Here is a 22,042-nt window from a genome sequence, read left to right on the forward strand (position 1 = left end):
CTGGAGGTCCTCTCGAGGTTTTTTACAAACCTGTAGGGAACCTTTACAGAACATTCAGAGAATGACGGTGACGGAAGAACATTTCCAAAGAAGAACCAGACGTGTGTTGTTCATTACATAGGTATGCTGCAGAATGGGAAGAAGTTCGTGGCTAAACAGCTTTCCTCTAATCTGTTCTCTCATACCCTTTAAGTTGAACTAATAGAATGGCAAAGTTGAATGGTCGAACAGTAAATTAACTCAAGTTCTGAGCAGTAGAACCAGTGTGCAAAATGATTTTCCTCATGTTTAAATTACTAACAATTAAGAACAAACAGACTTACATTTATTCACCTCTGACTCTAAGAATGCATTTACCTTACATCTTGTTTATTTATTTATTTTTTTATATTTTCCCATTATCCCTCCTTGACTCCTCTGTCCTCTGTCCTCGTTCATTCTTGACCCGGAAATGGATCGAGACCAGTAATCTTAAAGGACGTTCAGAAGTGCGCTCTTTGGCCCCATGGAAGCTTATGGTATGACACTTGCAATGAAGCTGCAGCAGCGATGTTGGAGGGTTACAGTAATAAAGGGACGGTGTCCGCTCAGGTGCTCTTTGGGTGTGCTATTTTAGCCTTCTTAGTTGTGCTCGCCTGGGCAAATCTTTTAGGAACGTAGGGAGAAAGTATTTGTCTTTTATTACAGACCTTTTTGTTCTATATGTGATGCTATGACTTCTCTTTGAAATGAGCTCCAAGGAATCGAGGAAATTGGAGACTTGTTTTTTTTTGTTTTGTTTGTTTTTAAGTTATTCCATAGCTTATCCTATTCTGGCTCATTAAATAATGAATTCACACACATATTAATACAGACATGCAAATAATGAAGAAATCATAAACACATTCTGTAACTCTGAACAGCACCCTCAGGAACGTTTTCTAAAGGTCCTCCAGGGTTTTTCTTTTTTTCAAAACTTCTACAATACCATTTTCTCAAAAGAAATTACCCCCAGGGAACCCCCAGGGAACATTCCCTGAAGGTTGCATGTTTGCTGGGTACATGACTCGGAGACAAAGTGGTGACACCCAGGGAGGTAGCTACAGTGGAGAGGTGCAAAGGAGCAGATGTGTCTAATTATTTTGTGTCGTTTGGCAAATTTTCGCGACGAATTGAACGATAAAATGCATCGGACGTACAAACGGACGTATCTATTCTCTTACGCAAAGGCAGTATAACTAAGCCTAACAGGTTTAGCTTAGGTGGTGGGGGTGACACACATCGACAGGAAAACAGTTTTCTACACAACACAGGACACTATTCCAGTGCGCAGGCTCCAGGGCGGGATTTCCGGGTACGACATGTCATATAAATAGGCTGGTCTCCTGCTCGGCCGTCTGCAGAAATTATACAAAACCAATGATTCCCATATGTCCAGTAGTGTCCTTCACCTATGGTGAGTATCGTAAAAGACGTGGATATTATAATACAAGCTTAAGATATTTGGGTAACTTCATAAGCATAGAGGTAATGTTAAGACAGTGCCGTTAATGTATAGACCTTGGAGCGCTCGTTCTTGTCTGCTGCTAGCTGTTAGCTTAGCCTTCTCCTGTATGTCTGTCCTCCGCAGTGCCCAGCCGGCTTGGTGAAGATGCCAAAATGGCTACCGGCAATTACTTTGGATTTACCCATGGCGCTGCCGCCCAGTACAGGTAACGTCAAGGAGATCCTAAAGAATTTGCGTTTCGGTCGCCACATGCCGCATAATGTTATTTTTAGCTCCAAAGTTTGTGAGTGTGTAGTGCAGACATGTTCAAGCTGTGTGTTCACTGCCATTGTTGAGGCTGGGGGAGGGGGCGCTTATCCTGCTGCAGTTGGATGCAAACTGAACATTGCACTGCCTTACCAAACGCAAGAGACACCATGATGCCCATCGCGAGGATAGCATATTTTGCAGGAAGCGCTGTGTCAGTTTAAAGGGCTAAATGACGCCAGACATACAACAAAGCGCTTCAACAGTTTCAGAGGAATTTACAACTCTGGTAACCTGTGGAAGTTTGGCCATTATAAAGTAATCCACCACCAGGAATGTGACCACTGATATTTGCTTGGCCAACGGGTTGTGTTGTCACATAACATTGTGTCAAAAGGTGAGCCAAGTAAAAGGTGAATGCCAGAAGAGCCCAGTTTTCTGAAATTGAACAAGGTGGCTGCATCTTTAGAGTTACTGCAGGTTTGAGCCCTGGCCTCACACTGTTGGCTAACATTATCTGTGTGTTCTGACTGAAAGAGTTAAATACGTTGAAATTTAAAGGCCATTTCATTCTCTTAAAGAAACACATGGTGTATAGGTCAACCACTGGCTCTATCCATTCATGGTGTGATGATGATTTTGAGTTTGACCATCTAACCAGCAGTTTTGATGATACACTTTGGCAGCTTGAGGGTTGGGTCACACTCGAAAGCAACAATTGGTGTGATGTCATGTCCATCTATGTTGGAATGCAAGTAGATTAGGATTGTGATGTCAGCTGTAGCAAGTGGCGCAAAGCATTTTAAAGACCAGGTACCATACCATAGCAGTTGGTGGTGGTAATGCACCAAAACATTTTGTGTCATCTGCTTATAAGCCTCAGAGAAGACGACGGTGATGCAGTTGAGTTTATCCAGTCATTCACATTATCCAATTTGAAACACTCAGGGATGGTAAATGTTTGCTGCAATATCAACTTAATAACCGCTCTCAAGACAGGTGTGGGGAAACAGATCGCTAACCCAAGATGGTACTGGTAGTAATTTTTTGTGGTGGTTGTAATTTTTGTGGTAATTTTTTGATTGGTCATTTTCATAACATTTCAAATTCATGCCAATTATTCCCAGTTTCAAATACTTCAGGCTAATCAGTTAAGGTTTATAACAACTCACAGATGGTAAAATGTGTATTTATCTAAGTTGTTTTTTGCTATAGAAAAAAGAAAAGGTAATAAAAATTTAGCTTTTAAACATCACTAAAATGTGGCACCATTACAGAGTAGTTGCATTAAAATTAATTTTTATGAATACAGTTCACATTCAGAGGCAGAACATTTCAGCCTCCTGTTCTTCTTCATTCCCTCCTTGTTGTTTCAGAGTCAGGTGAATTTTTCCAGCCATTCTTGGTCAAAACAACTGGCTCTGTGTTTATTAGATCTCTCGATTATTTTTACGATGAATCGGATTTTTAAAAATTAAAATAGAAGTAACAATAAAATAAGCATTTTTCTCTCCCATCACTTTGTTTAAAAAACAGATTATCATTGACAACAGTGCAACAGTTGCTTAAACATCCCTAAGTTGTCGAAATAATACAAATTATAAATAATAAATAACGGATGCATCGCTCAGTGTCTCATCCAGCCGCTCGTGCTGAGCTCTCATATTACCAGGGGCAGATATAGTGAGTTGTGGGCCTGGGGATACAGTCACTAGGGCTGGGCGATTAATTGGAGTTTAATTCCGATTATGATTTTGGTGTCCCTTGATTTTCAAAACAAGATAATCAAGGGTTGGGGTTAGAGAGAGAGAGAGAGAGAGAGAGAGAAAACAAACACGAGCGGGGAGAGCAAACGTGTATGTTTATGTGATGATGACAGTGAGTGGAGCAGAGAGGATGATGTGAAACCAGCCAGCTGCTGATTTAAGTGGCAGAAGTTAGCCCTGAAGTTAGCAAGCTGAGTTAGCCTCCCACTGGTAAAACTGACCAGGCTCCCTTAAGGTGGACTGTTAAGGCGGACCAGCTTTTCTCATTGTAGTGACACTCTCAGCTGCCTCTACACAGGTAATGGAGAAGTCTGTCTGCTGAGTCTCTCCTGAGTTAGTGAAACAATCCTTGATCCCAATTCAAAATGTATTTTGCTGTTATTGATACAGTAACTGTTAAAGGACATCTAGTGTTAAAAATAAACACCAGAGTTACTGTTCAACGACGTTCTAATGGCCAATCAGTAATCATGTTAAATAATTGTCAAATAATTGTGATTTCAATATCAATCAAAATAATCATGATTATTTTTTCCATAATCAAGCAGCCCTAACAGGCACATTGCCTTATTTTCAACCTTTCTGTAACTGGGAATTTTGGCAAGCTGTTGGCACCTATAGGAGAAGTAGGCCTACTCAAAACTGTTTTTCTTAAGTAAAATGATCAATAGCACAGAGCCGAAGTTTAAGTCTGTGTCGTGCAGTCAGGAGAGGCTGGCCTGTTATCAACACAATGTGCTTAAATTTACCTGAAGTTTGACGGAGCTTTCCATTCATATATTATTCTGGATAGTTTAATAAATAATAATTAATCATATGTTTATTACAGTGCAAAATATAATACAATACAATCACATTGTAACTCAATACAACCTCCGTCAGCTGTTAATTTGCAGCCAATGGCTACTTGCTAATTAGCTCTCCCCCTGCAAACTTCAGAAAGGATTTGACTTTTTTTTCATTTTCTTTTTCTTCATATACACTCCTCAGTAGTGTAGTGGCAGTCGATATAAGGTGGGAGTTCTACGAGGTAGATTGTAGGTTACAGAGTAGAAAGTATGTATACTCCTAATATCTAGCCTATTACAATGGCTTTTTGACTGATAGGTTGTTAGACTCTGTTAAGGGACATCAGACTCAATTGAACTTTTTTTCTGGGTGCAATTTTGGCACCCCCCTTGGGATGGCACCCTACACTTAAAAAAAAAAAAAAAAAAAAATTAAATGTCGACTTTAAATTTATTTTGTCAACCCGTTCCACATGATTGTATTAGGTTGGTTAAAAGTAAATATGTTAAGTTGATCTAATTAATAAACTTGTATTACAATAACACAGCGACTTTGAATTGAACCAACTAAAAAATAAACTTTGAAAAACCTGAAATTCTCAATCTTAATATTTTTAATACATAATTTAATTTAAAAATGTAATACATAATAAATAGTAAACTGAATATCCTTAGGCTGTGGATTTTGTTGGGAAATGTCAGGAAATGGTCAGAAATGTCAATCAGTCTCCCGAAGCCAAACTGACTAACATAGATTAACAGATACTGAAAACATTTTTTAGTTGCAGTCCTACATAAAATACACTATACCTCAAAATGGTGCAAAATGGTCTCACTAATAGTTGTTAACTGCCTTGATGCAGCATAAAACATCCAACAATGGAAAAGTACAAAACATCATTGGTCTGTATTATGGTCCAACAATACAATAGGCATGTAGTTTTCAATGTTTTTTTTTTTTTTTTAATCTAAGTATTGTTTTAACCATCTAACAACACACTTGCTGCTGTCAATGTGTATTTTAGCTTGCATGTGAATAACATGTAATGTAATATAAATGTAATATAAGCAACATGGCCTGACAATCCCATCCAATCTCCCTGCAGTTGCTTTTGGTGCAGTGATGTCACAAAAAAAATCTTCCTGGTGGGGATGGTTTTAGTTTTCCAAAAAAATGGCAAGTCATATTTATGAGTGTATTTTTTTTGTTTTGTTTTGTTTTGGCCAAAAATGTAATTTTGCCTATTTCACACAACATCAAATCAGTGGTTGGCTCATGTATACATGAAATCCAGTTGAAGGAAGAGCTTCTAAAGTACTTCAAAGGCTTTTAGTTCCTGAGGATAACTGAGGGTCAGTGTGTATATTACACCTATTAAGAGTGCACATGCAGAGGTGATCTCTCCCAACTCACGCAGAACTTCAGCACCCTTGATCACTATTCCAGCATCCACTGGAGGAGTGGTGGCATCACCTGGCTGATGCTGTTAGATGCCAAGGATGAGATGTTCAAGCTCCCTCTGAGCAACTGCAATATAAGCATCCTTTTCAAAGAAGAGGAAGAAAGGACAAACCATGAAATCACAGACAGATATTGTAGAATTCAATTGAGTAACATTTACATTTCAGTTTTCCCTTTAATGAAAATAGCATGATACTTCAAACAGTGCTATGTGATTAAAAATAAGGTGTATTGCTGGGTGACTGTAGTTAATTCTTTAGAGATAAATTTGATACGTAGTACACTCAAAAAGCACTTGCCATAATTTTTTGTTACTTTTAATAAAAATGGACATTTCCCATTTTCTTTACATTGTGTCAGCAAGTTTCCTAATATTTTCATGTATATTGATGTGGTTGATACAATATTAGAAAAAAACTTTTCAATATAATGCACTCCTGTGCACAACCACCAGCTACCACCTCGTTAATAAATGTTAAGTAGAATTTAGACTTGAGTAGATTTCTGGTTTTGAAAGTCTGGTCTGATATACATGCTTCAACCATTTGATTTTTTTTGAGAGAAATGCAGAGTGGCTCGTAAACAGGAACCCCGGGATAGCCCATTTGCTCAACACATAATGTTCCTCTTGGAAGTGGCTGAGTCACGTTTGACACCTAGTGGGGAAATTTGGTGTTTCCGGTCTGGTAGATTGCATGGATTTGGTTTAATACAGGTAGAAACCTAACTATTAAAATGACCTACCAGGTATTCTTTAAACAGGATGTCTGGGTCTTTCTTCAGGTTGATACAAAGGGCCCGGGGATGCATTCCCTCCTTTTTTCAGCTGTTTCATTCTAAAAGAAAAGAACGGTTATACTATAAGACTGCACATGGATTACACACATAATATGCTTCACATTTGTATTGACCTGTACAAAATGACCAACTATTCCTCACATGCACATAAATGGTTATGTCGGCAAACACAATAACCACTACATTCGGCAAGGAAAAAGAGTCAAGCATTTTCCTTTTTTGTTTTCTTTCACATCCCAATAGTGAACTTTTTAACCCAAGCATTTCACAACCCTCACTACTGAATAAATCTAAAAGGTGGGACCTCAAGTTTTAGTGAGGCTCAGGGAAATGTCATCGTTTATGTAAGCAAAGCAAGATGTCTTTTGCTCATTCCAAATTGGGGATGTTAATGATTAATCATTCAATAACCATGAAGAATTTAACCAATTGAAAATCTTTAAATCGACGATCAGAAATGGGCACAGATGTATCAAAAATACCTAACAATTTCAGTTTACAGATGCTTTTAAAATATGTCAAAATAAAATATAAAATACTGGTATGAGATAAAGTACTTAAAGTACATGTAGTTTGTAATTAGAAAAAAAACAAAGACATTATATACAAAAAGGAATTTATATAAATCTTTTTGTCTGATTTAGGTTATCATTTGAGTAACTTGTTCATCTATTATTTTAACTCCTAATGTAGCCTACTCTGAGCATTGAGCATATATCAAGTCAGTGGATCAAACAATTTTGTAATGGTCCAACATATTTGACTTATTAGTTATGATTAAATGATAATCTATTGATAAGGCAGCCAACTACTGATTAAACAGCCATCCATCCATCCATTTTTTAGCTGCTTATCCAAGGCCAGGTCACGGGGGCAAGAGGCTAAGCAGAGCACTCCAAATGTCAATAATGCGATCCCTTAACACATCTTCAGTCACTGATGAGTGTTTGAATTGCAAGGCATTTATTTGAAAGAAGCACAGGAACTATTATTTTTTAGCAACAATCACCTCACAATTCTATACTTATTGGGCGTGTTCACAGGTGTGATTGTTGGTTTCTTACTGTTAATTATTCCCTATTCCTGACAATACAGACTAGTTTACATCGACTTATTCAAATTCCATAATGTCTTCAAAACATACCTCTGCGTTTGGGGCCAATAGCAGCCAAATTTTCTCCCTGCAGAGCCTCCCTTCTTCTTGAACACCTTGATGACTTGGTCACTGTGTTGGTCAAGTTGTGCAAGGAACTTTGAGAACAGACTACAGCAGTAGTAATCCCTACAAATTCTGCTTCCACATAAAAAAAATTACGTCCACAAACAGTGGTATTAGTGGTACCTTTTAAAACATCCAAACTTAGATTAAGGGTTTCCCATTTTCTGCCATTTTTCTTATTTAGGTACAATCCTGTAACTGCCTGAGGTACTGAGAGACTTCAGTAGAGATGTTCTCAAAAGATTGTATGTAAAGCAGAATATGCTCTAAACAACTCAAGTGTTTTCAGTACCATGACCACACTTAACACAAAATGTTGCATATAAAAATGTAGTCATTTCCATAAGATACTTGAATCCTGCAATCAAACTTTTTCACTCTTTGCAATTTACAATTAAAACATTATGTAGCACATGACAAAAGATATTGATTATAGCCAATTTGAGATGCATTTCATACCTCTGCCACAGTGAACAGTCCTGGCCATCTTTTCTTGAACTCTACGATCATTGGCTTGTCTCTGATGGCCTCTTGCCCCCTGTATTCAAAGGCCACCTTCTCTTTGACAACTTTATCATTATGTCTCCTTGTGACTTCAGATAACAATGCCAGTCTTTCACCTTCAAGACTATCCTGTATCTCTCCAGCAGGATAGGGAGTACAAAAATTTACCTCTGCTTTTCTGGGTTTTTTGACATCGTAGGCAAGCTGACATCTTTCTGCTGGTTTGTGCTTAAGGGAATTAATGCTCAGTTCTAGGCAACCCAAGTTTCTAAGCTCTGTCCTATAGTTTGCCATGTTGTACTCTAAGCTTATCTTCCATCTGTAGAAACCACTGGCAGATCCCTGTTCTCTTAAACATGGATGGTGCTTAATTAAGGCTTCTGCAACAGATTCTATTTCCAAGTGTGAAGGATATGCCTTGAACTTGCTCAGCCAGACTTTCCAAAATGTCTGATTTAAGTTTGCGACTAGGGTTCAGAAGAGCATTTGATCTGAAGGTCTAGTTTGCACTATGAAGCTGCAGATCAATGAAGTAGGGAGCAGATAAAGACTATCACAACCAGGATCTGAGTTTCAAAATTTTAACACAAGCCGTGCTTTTGAACAACAAGATGTGCCTATTTTACCTAAACAGTTTAAAGTGCCTTTAATGATACACTGACTTGTAATAGGTTTCAATGGTTTCTCTGTCTCAGCCACTAGGGCCTCCCAATGCTTGTATAAAATGTTAATTTTGGGAGCAGGTCATATTGTAGATCAAGGATCTTCAAATAAATACGCTATTCAGTAGCAAGAGAGAGTAATTAAGGTGCAAGTTTTGATCATTCCTGTTGAGTGCAGCACTTTGGCCAGACAGGAGGGAGTACGAATCATCAACGCACCATCATTCAACACTTGAAACATTGCAACACTCATTCATTCATTTCCGCCCGCTTATCCTAGGCCGGGTCAAGGGGGCAACAAGCTAATCAGAGCACTCCAGATGCCCCTCTCCCCAGCAGCCCTTTCCAATTCCTCCTGGGGGACCCCAAGGCGTTCTCAGGCCAGATAAGATATGTAATACCTCTAGCGTGTTCTGGGTCTGCCCCGGGGCCTCCCACCAGTAGGACATGTCAGAACAACTCCAACAGGAGGCACCCAGGAGGCATTCTGATCGGATGCCCGAACCACCTCAGCTTTAACACAAAGGAGCACCGGCTGTACTTCAAGCTCCTAACCCTATCTCTAAAGCTGAGTCCGGCCACCCTCTTGAGGAAGCTCATTTTGACTGCTTCTATCCGCAATCTTATTCTTTCTGTCACTACCCAGAGCTCATGACCATAGTAGAGGACTGGAACATAGATGGTAGGGCTGCTCAATTATGGCAAAAATAATAATCCTGATTATTTTGATTGATATTGAAATCACGATTATTTAACAATTATTTAACATGATTACTCATTGGCCTTTAGAATGTCATGCAATTATTGAATAATAACTCTGGGGTTTATTTTTAACGCTGGATGTTCTTTAAATACAAGGCCCGGACGGAACCTGCATTGTTCCTCCTAAAATCAAGGTTCGACAATCGGTCGGAGCCTCCTTTCCGGTACCCTGGAGTAGACTTTCCCTGGGAGGCTGAGTAATGTGATACCCTGATTTTGAAGCACACCCTCTGGCCCCCTTTTTTTTGAAAATGGTAACCACAACCCCATACGGCCACTCCACAGGCACCGTACCCAACCTCCACGTGACATTGAACAGGCCTGTCAGCAAAGACAGCCCTACAATGTCCATAGACTTCAGCATTGCAGGGTGAATCTCATCCACACTTGGCGCCTTGCCACTGAGATGCTTTGAGCTTCAGCGACCTCTGCCCAGGAATATGGATGAAGGTTCCCCCGAGTCTTCAGACTCTGCCTCCTTCATGGAGGATGTAAAGGCAGGGTTCAGGAGTTCCTTGGTGTTCCTTCCACCGTGCGACAGTATCCCCATCCGGGTCAGCAGTTCTCCCCTACTGAGGACAGCCTGAGACAAGCCCTGCTTCCCCTTCCGGAGACGTCTCACGCTTTGCCAGAACTTCCTGGAGGCCGATCAAAAGTCCTCCTCTATGGCCTCCCTGAACTCCTCCCACACCCAAATTTTTGCTTTGGAGACACTTCTGCTGCAGCCCTTCTGGCCAACCGGTACCTGTCGGCTGTTTCTGGAGACCCCCCGGCCAACAAAGCCCAGAAAGCCTCCTTTTTCAGCCTGAAGGCCGCCTTCACCACTCCTCCTTGCCACCACGACAGGCACCAATGACCCTCTGACCACATCTTCTAGAAGCCGCCTCTACAATGGAGGTTTGAACAAGGACCACTCGGATTCCATGTCCCCATCCTCCCCCAGGATGCACGAAAAGTTCCTCCAGAGGTGCGAGCTGAAGATCTTGTGGACAGGGGCCTCTGCCAGACATTCCCAGTTCACCCTCACGCCTCCACCATATGTTAACAAAAAAGAGAGTCTGGTCATTCATTTGGAACTGGTTTTGCGCCGTCGGATCGCCAACAAACCACAGTCCGCTGCCAAGTTTATTTAAGGCTGTTGCAATTAAAGGCAGCAGCACGACCGCTTTATTTCATCATCTCATAACGAGGCAGCAGCTGAGGAGAAAAATGTGTCTCACTCTGAGATGCACAAGCAGCCGGTAAAAAGCAGCCTACACTAGTGTAAGCATTTTCCCGCTGTGTCCTGTATGACAGGACAGCGACCTGTTGCGAATCTGCAGTGTTTCCCTACAATGTTAACGAGACTAGAGGACCCCTGCCAGGCCTGAACATTAGTGAGGTTTGCGTAGGATGGCAAAGTACACTGTATCTTAATCCTTAGGAGGTACAAGCATAGTTGCCAACCCTCCCGATTTTCCCATGTCACCTTGGTCCATGTCCTCCCAGCGTCCCATCTCTTCCGTATTTCTCCCAATTTAGAGCCCACCGACCACGTGCCTAATCTCCACGGTGGAACGGGGGTCACGTTGGTCCCAATATACAAAAGAGGGAAATTTGAAGGAATATCCAACAGCAGCTGGTTTAGAAAGTAAATGCTGAAAATGCACAAAAGTAGTTATTGTTTTGTTTTTGTGAAACGTGCTTAAAAAGACTGTGCGCCTTGTGTGTGTACGCATATTGATACTAGCTTTTGCCACACATTCCTGTCCGAACCAAAGTAATTGAGCCCAAGTGATTCATTTTACTATTTTCAAAAAGTGGGCCTAATAAAAACAAACATCACACCTGGCTGGTCACACAGCTGATCGATAGATCCATCAGAGCAGGGTGAGAGCAGCGCAGTGACAGACCTATTATCTAGCTGCTCTGTGCTGTTATTGTTGTTATCAGGGGCAGATTTAGTGATTTGGGGGCCTGGTGTCCCATCGCAATTGCCTTGCTTTACTTACTTTACTTTACCCCATTCTCTAACTTGGAGTGTTGTTGGGCTATTGGCAGCTCTAGAAGAATGCTGCTGTTCTCTAAACCCTCAATGTAACTAATATAAACTAGTGCAGGTGATGTAGAAACACACTAAACGCTGTTACTGATACTGTTGTGCTGCATATTGCTAAAGATATGATACAAATGAATTTATGTAAATGTGTTTTGTGAAATTATTGCAGCCTTCAGTGTTAAAGACAAGGTTGCAGCTCGCTAATTAACCCCCAAAAGGAAATTAAGTTTACTATATTAACAGAAGGAATATTGAGTTTGCCTTTAATTTTTAATGCCTAAATCAAAAGCAAAAATAGTTTTGAGTAATTTCTTTGTCATTTGTAGTTTGTTTTAAGGAAGGAAAATAAATCTGTTAAAATCGTAATAGGCTTTAGTGTGAAAAAATTGGAGATTTTATTTTTAGGCCATATTGCGCTGCCCTACCCTCAATATATGCTTGGTTTACCAGGTCTGTCCACCAGCCTTCCCCGCCACCTGATTCAACTCACCACCAGGTGGTGATCAGTTGACAGGTCTGCTCCTCTCTTCACCCGAGTTTCCAAGACATACAGCTGTAGATCGGATGATACGACTACAAAATCGATCAGCGATCTTTGGCCTAGGGAGCTCTGGTACCAAGTGCACTTATGAACATCCCTTTGCTCTAACATGGTGCTCGTTATGGACAATCCATGACTGGCAAAGAAGTCCAATAACAAAACACCACTTGGGTTCAGATGGCTGGCCGTTCCTCCCAATCACACCCCTCCAGGTTTCTCCGTCATTGCCCACGTTAGCGTTGAAGTCCCCTAGAAGAACTATGGAGTCCCAAGTCGGCACCCTTTCCAGGGCACAGCCGAGAAACTCCAAAAGGAACAGGTACTCTCAACGGACGTTTGGAGCACACACACACACACACACACACACACACACACACACACACACACACACACACACACACACACAGTGACTGACACACACACACACACACAGTCAGCGACCTCCTCTCCGCGACACATAGTCGCATCGAGGCGACCCTCTTGTTCCCTGGGGTAAACTCCAACACAGCCCCTCTCCAGGGGTATGGATGCAGAACCAGTGTGTGGGGTTGAGTCCAACTTTATCTAGTTGGTACAGCTTCACCTCCCACACCAGCTGTGGCTCCTTCCCCACCAGAGAGGTAACATTCCACGTCCCTAGAACTATTATGCAAGTTGAGGACAGACAAGCCTGGGGTCCCGCCTCTGTCTGCCACCCAGCACACAAGGCACCCTACCATGCTTCCTTTCCCTGCGAGTGGTGGGCCCACAGGGTGGCGTGGCATCTATTTTCTTAAGGCTGAGCCCAACCGGGCCCCATGGGGCCCTAAGGGCCTGGCCACCAGACGCTCGGGGAGGTACCCATATCCTGAGAACGTCCTTTCATCATGGTCTTCTCTGAACTGCTCTTAGTCTGACCCTTCCCCCATGACCACCATCGGAGAGTGGTGTTATTGAGTTATGTTATTGGTCTGCTAACCTAATAACAGCAAATATATTGTTTTTTTAAAACTCAGTTTCTACTTGCATGCAAACACGTAGTTATTCCTGTACCTGCTTCACTTTTATTGTGAACCAGCTTAATCGCTGTTGGAAAGCTTTTATTATGAAGCCGCAGCATGAAATGATTTGGTTTGTATCACTGCAGTAACTTAAACTGCTGTGAGACGACTGAGAGGGATTAGTCACCAGTAAAATAAGCATATCTGAAAGTACAGACAGAAACGATAGGATAACACTTGACTCGGTTACAAAGCAGCATATTTAGAGCTTAATACTGACAAGTAAGCTAACAGTAAAAACATAACAGAGTATAACGTTATATATATATATTTACCAACTTCGGTATGGTATTCCAAATTAACAAATGTTTACAGTTTGGTGTGGCTCGGCGGGGGAAAAAAGAAGGAAAAAAATGACTTGGTTCATGTTAAAGTTAGCTAACAATGCTTTGTGATTAAAAACATCAATATTATGTAAAGATAGAAATAGACATAATTACGTAGACTTTATTAAAAAAAAATTTAACTTAACAAACGTATTTTATGTAAAGTGAAAAAAAAAGACAACCCACCTAATTTACATTTTTGAGTGTAGACAGTCGCCTATGTTGCCCGTAGACTACATATAAAGATTGACGACATGACAGCTCCCCCCAGTGAACTTTTCAATCTGGCTCACCCCCTGGTGTCTGTCTGCAGTAAAGCCTGCCCCTCCACGTTAGTGAATGGGACATAGGCCAAACTATGGGACACAGGCCAAACTGGACTGCGGGACCGCAGGCCGTATTGATTCTAGTTTTTACACATATAGTATGTACATAAATAAGAGAGAACAAGCCCAAGTAGTCTCTTATATATAAAAATCGACCAGTGTGACGGTCTGCAGACAGACAGAGAACGCCAGTTGGCAGCAGCGTACAATGTACAGTGGTGTACACGGTATCCACAGCCAGTAATGAAATGTGAAGCACAGTGGTAAACAGTGTCCAATTTCTTAAGGCACTGATCAGGTGCATTCATAAAGAGCAGATCAGCATAATCCAACAAAGGTAAAAATATTGCCGAAATCAAGTGTTTCCTTGACTGAAGTGAGAAACAGGAATTATTCCTAAAAAAGAAACTTATTTGATCTTCAGCTTAGAAACAAAGTTATCAATGTGAGGTTTGAATGACAAAGTTTGGTCAATAATAATACCAAGATATTTATAGGTGTTTACCATTTCAATTTCAACTCCTTGCACAGTTAGGATCTTAGGAAGAGAAGATGGAGCTTTTTTTCACTTAAAAAGAGCATGACTTTAGATTTGTCTGAATTTTAAACAAGCTTGAGTTTAGTCAAATGGGACTGAACAACATCAAAGGCAGACTGCAGAAACATTGAGTTTGGACTGCGGAGGGGGATGAGCAGGAGATAACGGTGTCATCTGCCTAAAAATGAAAAGCAGCATTTGATAAATTGTCACAAAGATTATTCACATATATGGTGAACAACACTGGACTTAATATGGAGCCCTGGGCATGCCTTTTAATACAGGGAAGAAGGCAGAAGAAGACCTCAGCAAACTGGACACACTGTGTTCTATCAGACAAGTAATTTGTGAACCAACTTACAGCATGACCAGATAGCCCGATATTACAGAGCCTATCCACCAGGATGACATGATTGTCTAAGTCAAAAGCTTTTGAAAGGTCAAGAAAGAGAGCAGCACAATATTTTTTGCAGTCAAATGCATCAATAAAGTCAACAGCAGCATATCCATAGCCCAAAGATCAAACATAAGTGCTACAAATGCATTAGAACATAAAATGTGATAAAGTTTTATTTTCTTCCATGGTTAGAAAAAGGTCCAACAATGTCTGTTTCACCGCAAAGAAGAACGTTTGTGCCAATCCTTGCAGCTGTATTTATACCCTACTAGGGCTGTACCATATTTTGTCCGATATCCAAAAGTTTTCCACACTGCTGATTAGGGCTGCAACTAACGATTATTCTGGTATCAATTAATTGGTCAATTCATTTTTTCGATTAATCGATTACTCGGATTTTAAAAAAATAAAAATAGAAATAATACTAAAATTAGCATTTTTTTTCTCCCATCACTTTATTCAAAAACAGATTATCATTGACAACAGTACAAAAAGTGCAGTGCATAAACAGGTGGTTGCTTAAATATCCCTGAGCTGTCAAAATAATATTAAATTATAAATAACTACAGAATCAAATATGGAACATTTAAAAAACTAAATGTTGACAGCTTTTACAGCATACTGTTACCTTTCCTTACTTTTAAACTGAACATATGTGGTTTTTTGTCAAGACTTACCTTCCCTGAAGGTCTCCTCCTCCTCACTTTCACTTTAGATGCTGCATCATAACTGTCATGCTCTTGTGCTGTGCTGTGTCACTTTTGTATATTTTGTAGCTAACGCACTTCCTCGTTTTGCGTGACGTGAAGTGCTCCCCAACTATCGAAGTTTTCGGATGAAACGTTCTCTCTGCCTCCACCATACCTCTTCATAACACCGGCTTCTCCGGCATGCATGTGACGTAAAAATCGCGCGACACAACAAATCGATAATTTTATTTGTTGCCAACACATTTAATAATCGATTATAATCGATTTTAACGATTCGTTGTTGCAGCCCTACTGCTTGATGGATATCAATGGATCATTACACCACTTCCTACACTTAGGGCTCTAGCCTGCAACCAAAAAGGTTGAATATGAAACCATTCTTTTGAGTGTGTGAATTAAAAAAAAATGTAAATGGTTGCTTTATGCAAGTTCATGATGCAGCCCAGAGTGACAGCAATCTCTTATGAATGGATCAAATGTGGGTTACACATGCATATATGTAGGGCTGGGCGATATGGAAAATAGTCTTATCACGATCATTTTTTTCATATCAGTCGATATTAATATATATTACGATATACATCTAATCACTCTTTCTGTCGAGCTTCAAGGTTCCCCTGTACTCCTAGGTTAATTTTGGTCTAAATGTTTATTTTCTGTCAGACACTGAACACAAAATGTACTGTAGAACATGCATCACCAACTGGCAGACCTATTCAACTAAAATTCAAAGAGGTCCAGTTACTAAAATTTCCTCCCAGCAAAGGTCCGAACCTCATACCTTAAATCAATATCACCGTTAATCAAGCATTCTACTTTGCCCTCATAGTTCACTGGACACAGTTTCATCAGTTTCAACATATGATTGATTATTATTTTTTAAACTTCCCAGCATTATATAAAAATGAAAAGCTCCATCTTAAGCAAACTTCAGGTAAATTTAAGCCCATTGTGCTGATAATAAGCCAACCTCTCCTGACTGCAGGACTCTGACTTCAACTGCTGTGACATGTCTTTGCTATTAATCATTTTACTCAGGGAAAAAACAACAACTTTTGAGTACGCCTACTTCTACTATAGCTGTCAACAGCTTGCCAACATTCCCAGTTAGAGAAAGGGTGAAAATAAGATAATGTTTCTAAATAATTCCATCCAAAGTCCGATTTAAACCTGAAACGAACAAGTAGTCTTTAGATGTCTAAAGAAGGCACTTTCCAACTGATATGAGGAGAAGCTCCGCTCTGTTCTGTTTCTATCTCACTGCACTGCTGACGGACCATCAGCTCTTTGATCCGCAATAATGAAACCCTGTGGAAGCACATACGACTTGGTTGTCAAACACTCTGTATTCTAGAATCAAAGTCGTTCACTGCATTTGGTTCGTTGTGGCTCTATTCTCATTGGCTGTCCGTGTTGTCTGTCAAAACACGGCTAGAATGCATTCTATCGATGTTCTATCTACGTCTTATATTTCAATAAAGGAAAAGTTATTTTGCGTTTGATATCGTTATCATTTTATCGCCCAGCCCTACATGTATGTCTGGTATATGAAATGTTTGTATCCTCACTGAGATGTATTTTTTTTATAAACTATGGTCATATGACCATATATTTCGCAACGTCCAGGCGTTGTCACACTCCCTCTTCTCCTTTCAGATCTCATATTCTTAGAACTGAAACTGCTATTGGCAGAATGTTACCAGCAGAAGCACCAGGTGTTTTTGCCTTAACAACTTCAGTAATATCTGCTGTGTGTGTATCTGCTGCTGATTTAGTGAGGTAAATAAACTCTGTACTTATGTTGAACACCAGTTAAAGTGTCGAGATATCTGATAGTGCAGCTGCCTGTCAGCTGTCACCTTGCCGTTTACACAAGAAGCGTATTCCTTCACACCGGTGAGCAAGTCTTTCTTCTCCCCTACTGTTTTTAAATCAAATAGAGCACTCTGCTCTGTTTAAACATAGCTGACAAATATGTGGAAACATGGGACACATTTTTTTTTCATTTATCATCAGCAGATCATTTATATCATATCTAACATAGATTCTGTATTGTTCAATATAGATTATTGGTGAATCTGTAAGGTTTGCTCACGTAAAAATAAAACAGCCACTACAACTATTGGCGCAGATTGAGAACTGCCACAGACCTTGAGGCCGTGGCTCGTCCAGTGGGAACGGCCTTATTTCTCAACTTCACACAGAAAGGAAATGGGCAGCACTGCACTGAAAATCAGCAAGCTTTGCAGCACTAGTGCATTCAGTGTAATGCTGCATATGAGAGCGAGACCTACTATAGTGTTCAACACAGTAGCCTCCCAAGACTGTGTGCTCAGCCCCCTCGTGTTCACACTGTACACCCATGACTGCACTCACAGACATCAGGAGAACTCTATTGTGATGTATGCAGACTACGCCACCATCATTAGCTGTATTATAAACAACAATGGGAGTTCATACTGGGAGGAAATCTTGCAGAGTGGTGCACAGAGAACAACATACTGCTCAACGTCAGTAAAACCAAGGAGCTGATTGTTGATTTAAGAAAGAAGGAGGCAAAGACACACACCCCTGTCTACATCAGTGAACAGCTGTAGGTTCCGTGGAATAACTATCACTGAGAACCTATCTTGATCGTCACACATCACCACCCAGGTTAAAAAAGCACAAAAAAGGCTCTACTTCCTACGGAAACTTAAGAAGGCTAAATTCCAGATCCTGGATAACTTCTACAGAGGAGCAATAGAAAGCATACTGACTGGAAGCATCACCAACTGGCATGGTTCGTGCACAGCCCAAGACAGGAAGGCTCTACTGCGAGTGATTAAAACTGCCCAGAACATCACTGGTTCCCATCTCCAGGGCATCAGTGACCTCGGTGAAGTGAGATGTCTGCATAGAGCCCAAAGGATACTGAAAGACAGCAGCCACCCCAGCCGCAGCCTGTTCACCCTGCTGCCATCTGGAAAAAGATAAGAAGTATCTGCTGCCGAACAAACCAGACTACAGAGCAGCTTCTTTCCCCAGGCTGTGAGACTCCTCAACTCCTCCTTCGACGCCAAAAAGATGTAGCAGGATTTAGAGACAACTTCAATTTAATTTCTTCTCAAACCACGTTTAAGAAAAAGGACAACAAAAAAGAGCAAAAACTGTGTTGCCTTCTGACTTTTCAGCTCTACCAAGAAAGCTGCTGCCTCCCTTCTGATGGACCAAAACTGCTCCAGAACCCTGCTTTTGCTGAGCCATCTCACATTGTTGTGCAGCAAAAGATCATCAGCATTTGCTTCAACATCTCTGAAGAATTCCCTGAGCATGCGATGCTGATAGGAAGAGGATGCCCTGAGAAAATTCCACTGACAGGTGTATTTTAATGCTCATCTGACAGGGTGGAGCAGAGGACAGACTGGTGATTTATGCAGTGGTATGCAATGAGCTCAGGATTGTCTTCTTTCAGTCTTGCTACAGCTCCTCTCTCTCTCCTTATAAAGGCAGGGGCTCCATCTGTGGTGAAAGAAACCACTTGTTTTGGCTCTATTCCTCGCTCTCCTTAATGGCCAGGTAGATGTCCTCTCCTCTTGTACTTGTCTGAAGGGGAGTAACATCTAGCAGGTCCTTACAGAACACTTTCTGGTCTTTGTTGAAGAACCTGACATAAACTAACAACTGAGCATTGTCAGACACATCAGTGAACTCATCTACAGCCAAGCCTACACATGGTGCCTCATGGATGGCTTCATGCAGCTGGGCTAGTACATCCTGTGTTAATATCTCACTTTTCTTTGGGGCTGATGATGCTGACATACGTATTTGCTTTATTTTGTTACATAGTGCTTGTTTCCCCCCCAGTAAATGTTTTTTTGTCTTGAACATTCATGAGCACGTTGTTGGGCAGTGAATGAGTGGGTGAAGATCCTGGTGGACTGATCATACTGGGCTCTGAGTCTGCTTATTTTCTGTGACTTCAGCTCAGACGTAAGCGGGTATGCTCAATCGAAATCTTTGTGTTTTGTGTCATAGTGGCGCTTCACATTGCCACTTTTAATGAGCGCTACAGTCTCTGAGCATATCAGACACAGTGGTTTTGTGCTGTGGGAGGGAAGAATGAACAGAAATGAGTCCGTCCATTCTGGATTGAAAGCTCTATTTTCACTATCAACTTTTCTTTTCTTAGATAGTGCCATTTGTGTTTTTTTGTTGTTGTCTCCAACTCACTGGTCTTATCGTCTTTGTTTCCCTCTCTGCTTCCGTTCTTCTGTTTCCCTCCCTGCTTCCGACTCACTCACATGATCGTCTTGTTTCTCTCCCTGCTTCCGCTCGTCTTGTTTCTTTCCCTGCTTCTGATCGTCTGTTTCTCTCCCCGCCTCCAAATCACTCGATTACTCGTCTGATCGTCTTTCTCTCTCTCTCTATTACTTTCTTTATCATTCTTTCTGTCTTTCTGTCATCCTTTCATCTGTCATTTGCCTCTTAACTTTTGACTGTGCCGCTATGTTTACTGCCTGGAATGCAGAGACTTGATTGGCTGAGTAGCATCATGTGGGATGGTTGAACTCGTATGCGATTGGTCAGTTCATTTCCTGATCTTAACCGGCGCAGCTTTTCTAGTGTTTGCTGTGAACACTAGAAAAGCTGCACCGGTCAAAATTGAAGTATCCCGTCAAATTCATCTAATAATTAATGGATTATAGATCCGGGTCCGTACACGATTGTTTCTGGGTCCGGACTTGGACCGTGGTCCACCAGGTAGTGAACTATGATGCATGATATACCTCTCTCTAGTGGAGACGTGATGATATCATCGTCTGAAATTATCACCACACCCTCAATAGGAGGGATGCCACTAAGCTGCAATTGGCCAGCTAACCTTTGTCATTTGTCTTTTGTGTCACCTTACCAGTCAGCAGCCAGCTGCAGGGGTAGCATACACACATCCCACCACAGTGGCCAGTTACACAGTTCATCAAGCACCTGTGGCGGCACACACTGTGGCGGCAGCCTATGCTCCCACTGCAGCCACAGTTGCTGTAGCGCGGCCTGCGCCTGTTGCAGTAGCAGCTGCCACTGCAGCAGCTTATGGAGGATACCAGCCAACCCACACTGCAACTGACTACGGCTACCCTCAGCGCCAGCCTGAAGTCCCTCCACCACCACCACCAGTCACCTCACAAAACTACCAGGTATTCCATAAGGTTTTTTTCCTTTCAAGTCATCTTAAAAGATTACAGATACTGTTAACACCTATTTTTTGTCATTTTTGATATCTGCACTGAATTCACGTGTTATTCACGTGGGGGTTATTCAGGGTGGGGGATGGGACCAGATGTTCTGCCTTCATAATCTGGAATTTTGAAATGGAACATGTTTTTATGCATTTGGATATGTATTTCAACCCTGTACACGTCATGAAAAGATATGGAAATGGGGGGCACTGCAAATTTAACCCCTGAATGCAGTGGCAGCCGTTGTTCAAAATGACTCTAAATATGAGTGAATGTTGCAGAAAACTGATTTATGACTCTTCATTATTGCCAAAATGTGTTCATGCTAATTTTGTTTTCACATTATTCTCAGGCAAAACGCTTTTAAAATGCATCCTTAAAAAATTTATGAGGGAAAACAAATCAGGTCTGGTCTTCTGACTTCTGATCATCTACAACCACCAATTCCAAAAAAGGTGGGACACTGGGTACAATGTAAATAAAAACAAAATGCACTAATTTGCAAATCCTCTTTTACATTAACAAATACAGTTCCTGTTTAAAATGTCTGCTTGGAACAGACTGAATGCTTTTTCCTGCCTGCAGTTATCTCCAACAACTTGACACTCGACACTGCGCCTCAAAAGTGCTAAAGATAAATTATGATCTTTAGAAATAAAAAATATGAAATCATAAACTGCCTATTCTATCTTGCTGTACCCCAAAATAATTCTTAAAAAGATCTGAAAGCACTTGCATCTCAACAGTATGCAACTTACCTACTGTGTATTTCTACTTCTACTTCAGAGGAAAACATTTTACTATTTAGATTTTTACCACTTTTACCTGACGGTAAGATGTGACTGGTTAGGTTTCAGATTCCAATTTTACTCACAAGTTCTAACATTCAAAATATGACACAGTAAAATATGATGCATTATTATTCACTAAACTTTCCATTAGGACTGGATCAGAATAAACAACTATTTGTTAACTAGGTAGGTATTCAGTTGTCAGTTTAGGGATTTAAGGGATTTTTCCAGACAGCAAATGTGATTGCAGCGTTGTTGGGGGAAAAAAAATCCATCTTAATCTTTTAGATTTGTTAGATTTAGTTTGCTGTGATTGTGTTTGTTTTTGTCCATGATAATAAAAATGCATCAGAATGCAAACACTTGAGCCTCCCAGCAGCTCACCTCAAGTCGAGCCCTTCCCTGCAGTGCAGAGAAGTCAAA

The 22,042-nt window shown here is 40.9% G+C and overlaps 1 protein-coding gene across 2 annotated transcripts in view; it reads left to right on the forward strand.

The window, feature by feature from the left end:
• Positions 1–1,336: 1,336 nt before the first annotated feature.
• The window catches only part of zfr (zinc finger RNA binding protein), a 57,671-nt gene continuing 36,965 nt past the window's right edge, over positions 1,337–22,042 (forward strand). For both annotated transcript variants that reach the window (XM_042488369.1, XM_042488370.1), the window contains exons 1-3: positions 1,337–1,435; positions 1,610–1,691; positions 20,507–20,786. In XM_042488369.1, coding sequence (XP_042344303.1) covers positions 1,399–1,435; positions 1,610–1,691; positions 20,507–20,786 — 399 coding nt within the window. In that variant the 5' untranslated portion in view covers positions 1,337–1,398. The remainder of the gene's footprint in view (positions 1,436–1,609; positions 1,692–20,506; positions 20,787–22,042) is intronic.

The sequence above is a fragment of the Plectropomus leopardus genome, chromosome 6, assembly GCF_008729295.1.
Source record: "Plectropomus leopardus isolate mb chromosome 6, YSFRI_Pleo_2.0, whole genome shotgun sequence".
NCBI lineage: Eukaryota > Metazoa > Chordata > Actinopteri > Perciformes > Serranidae > Plectropomus > Plectropomus leopardus.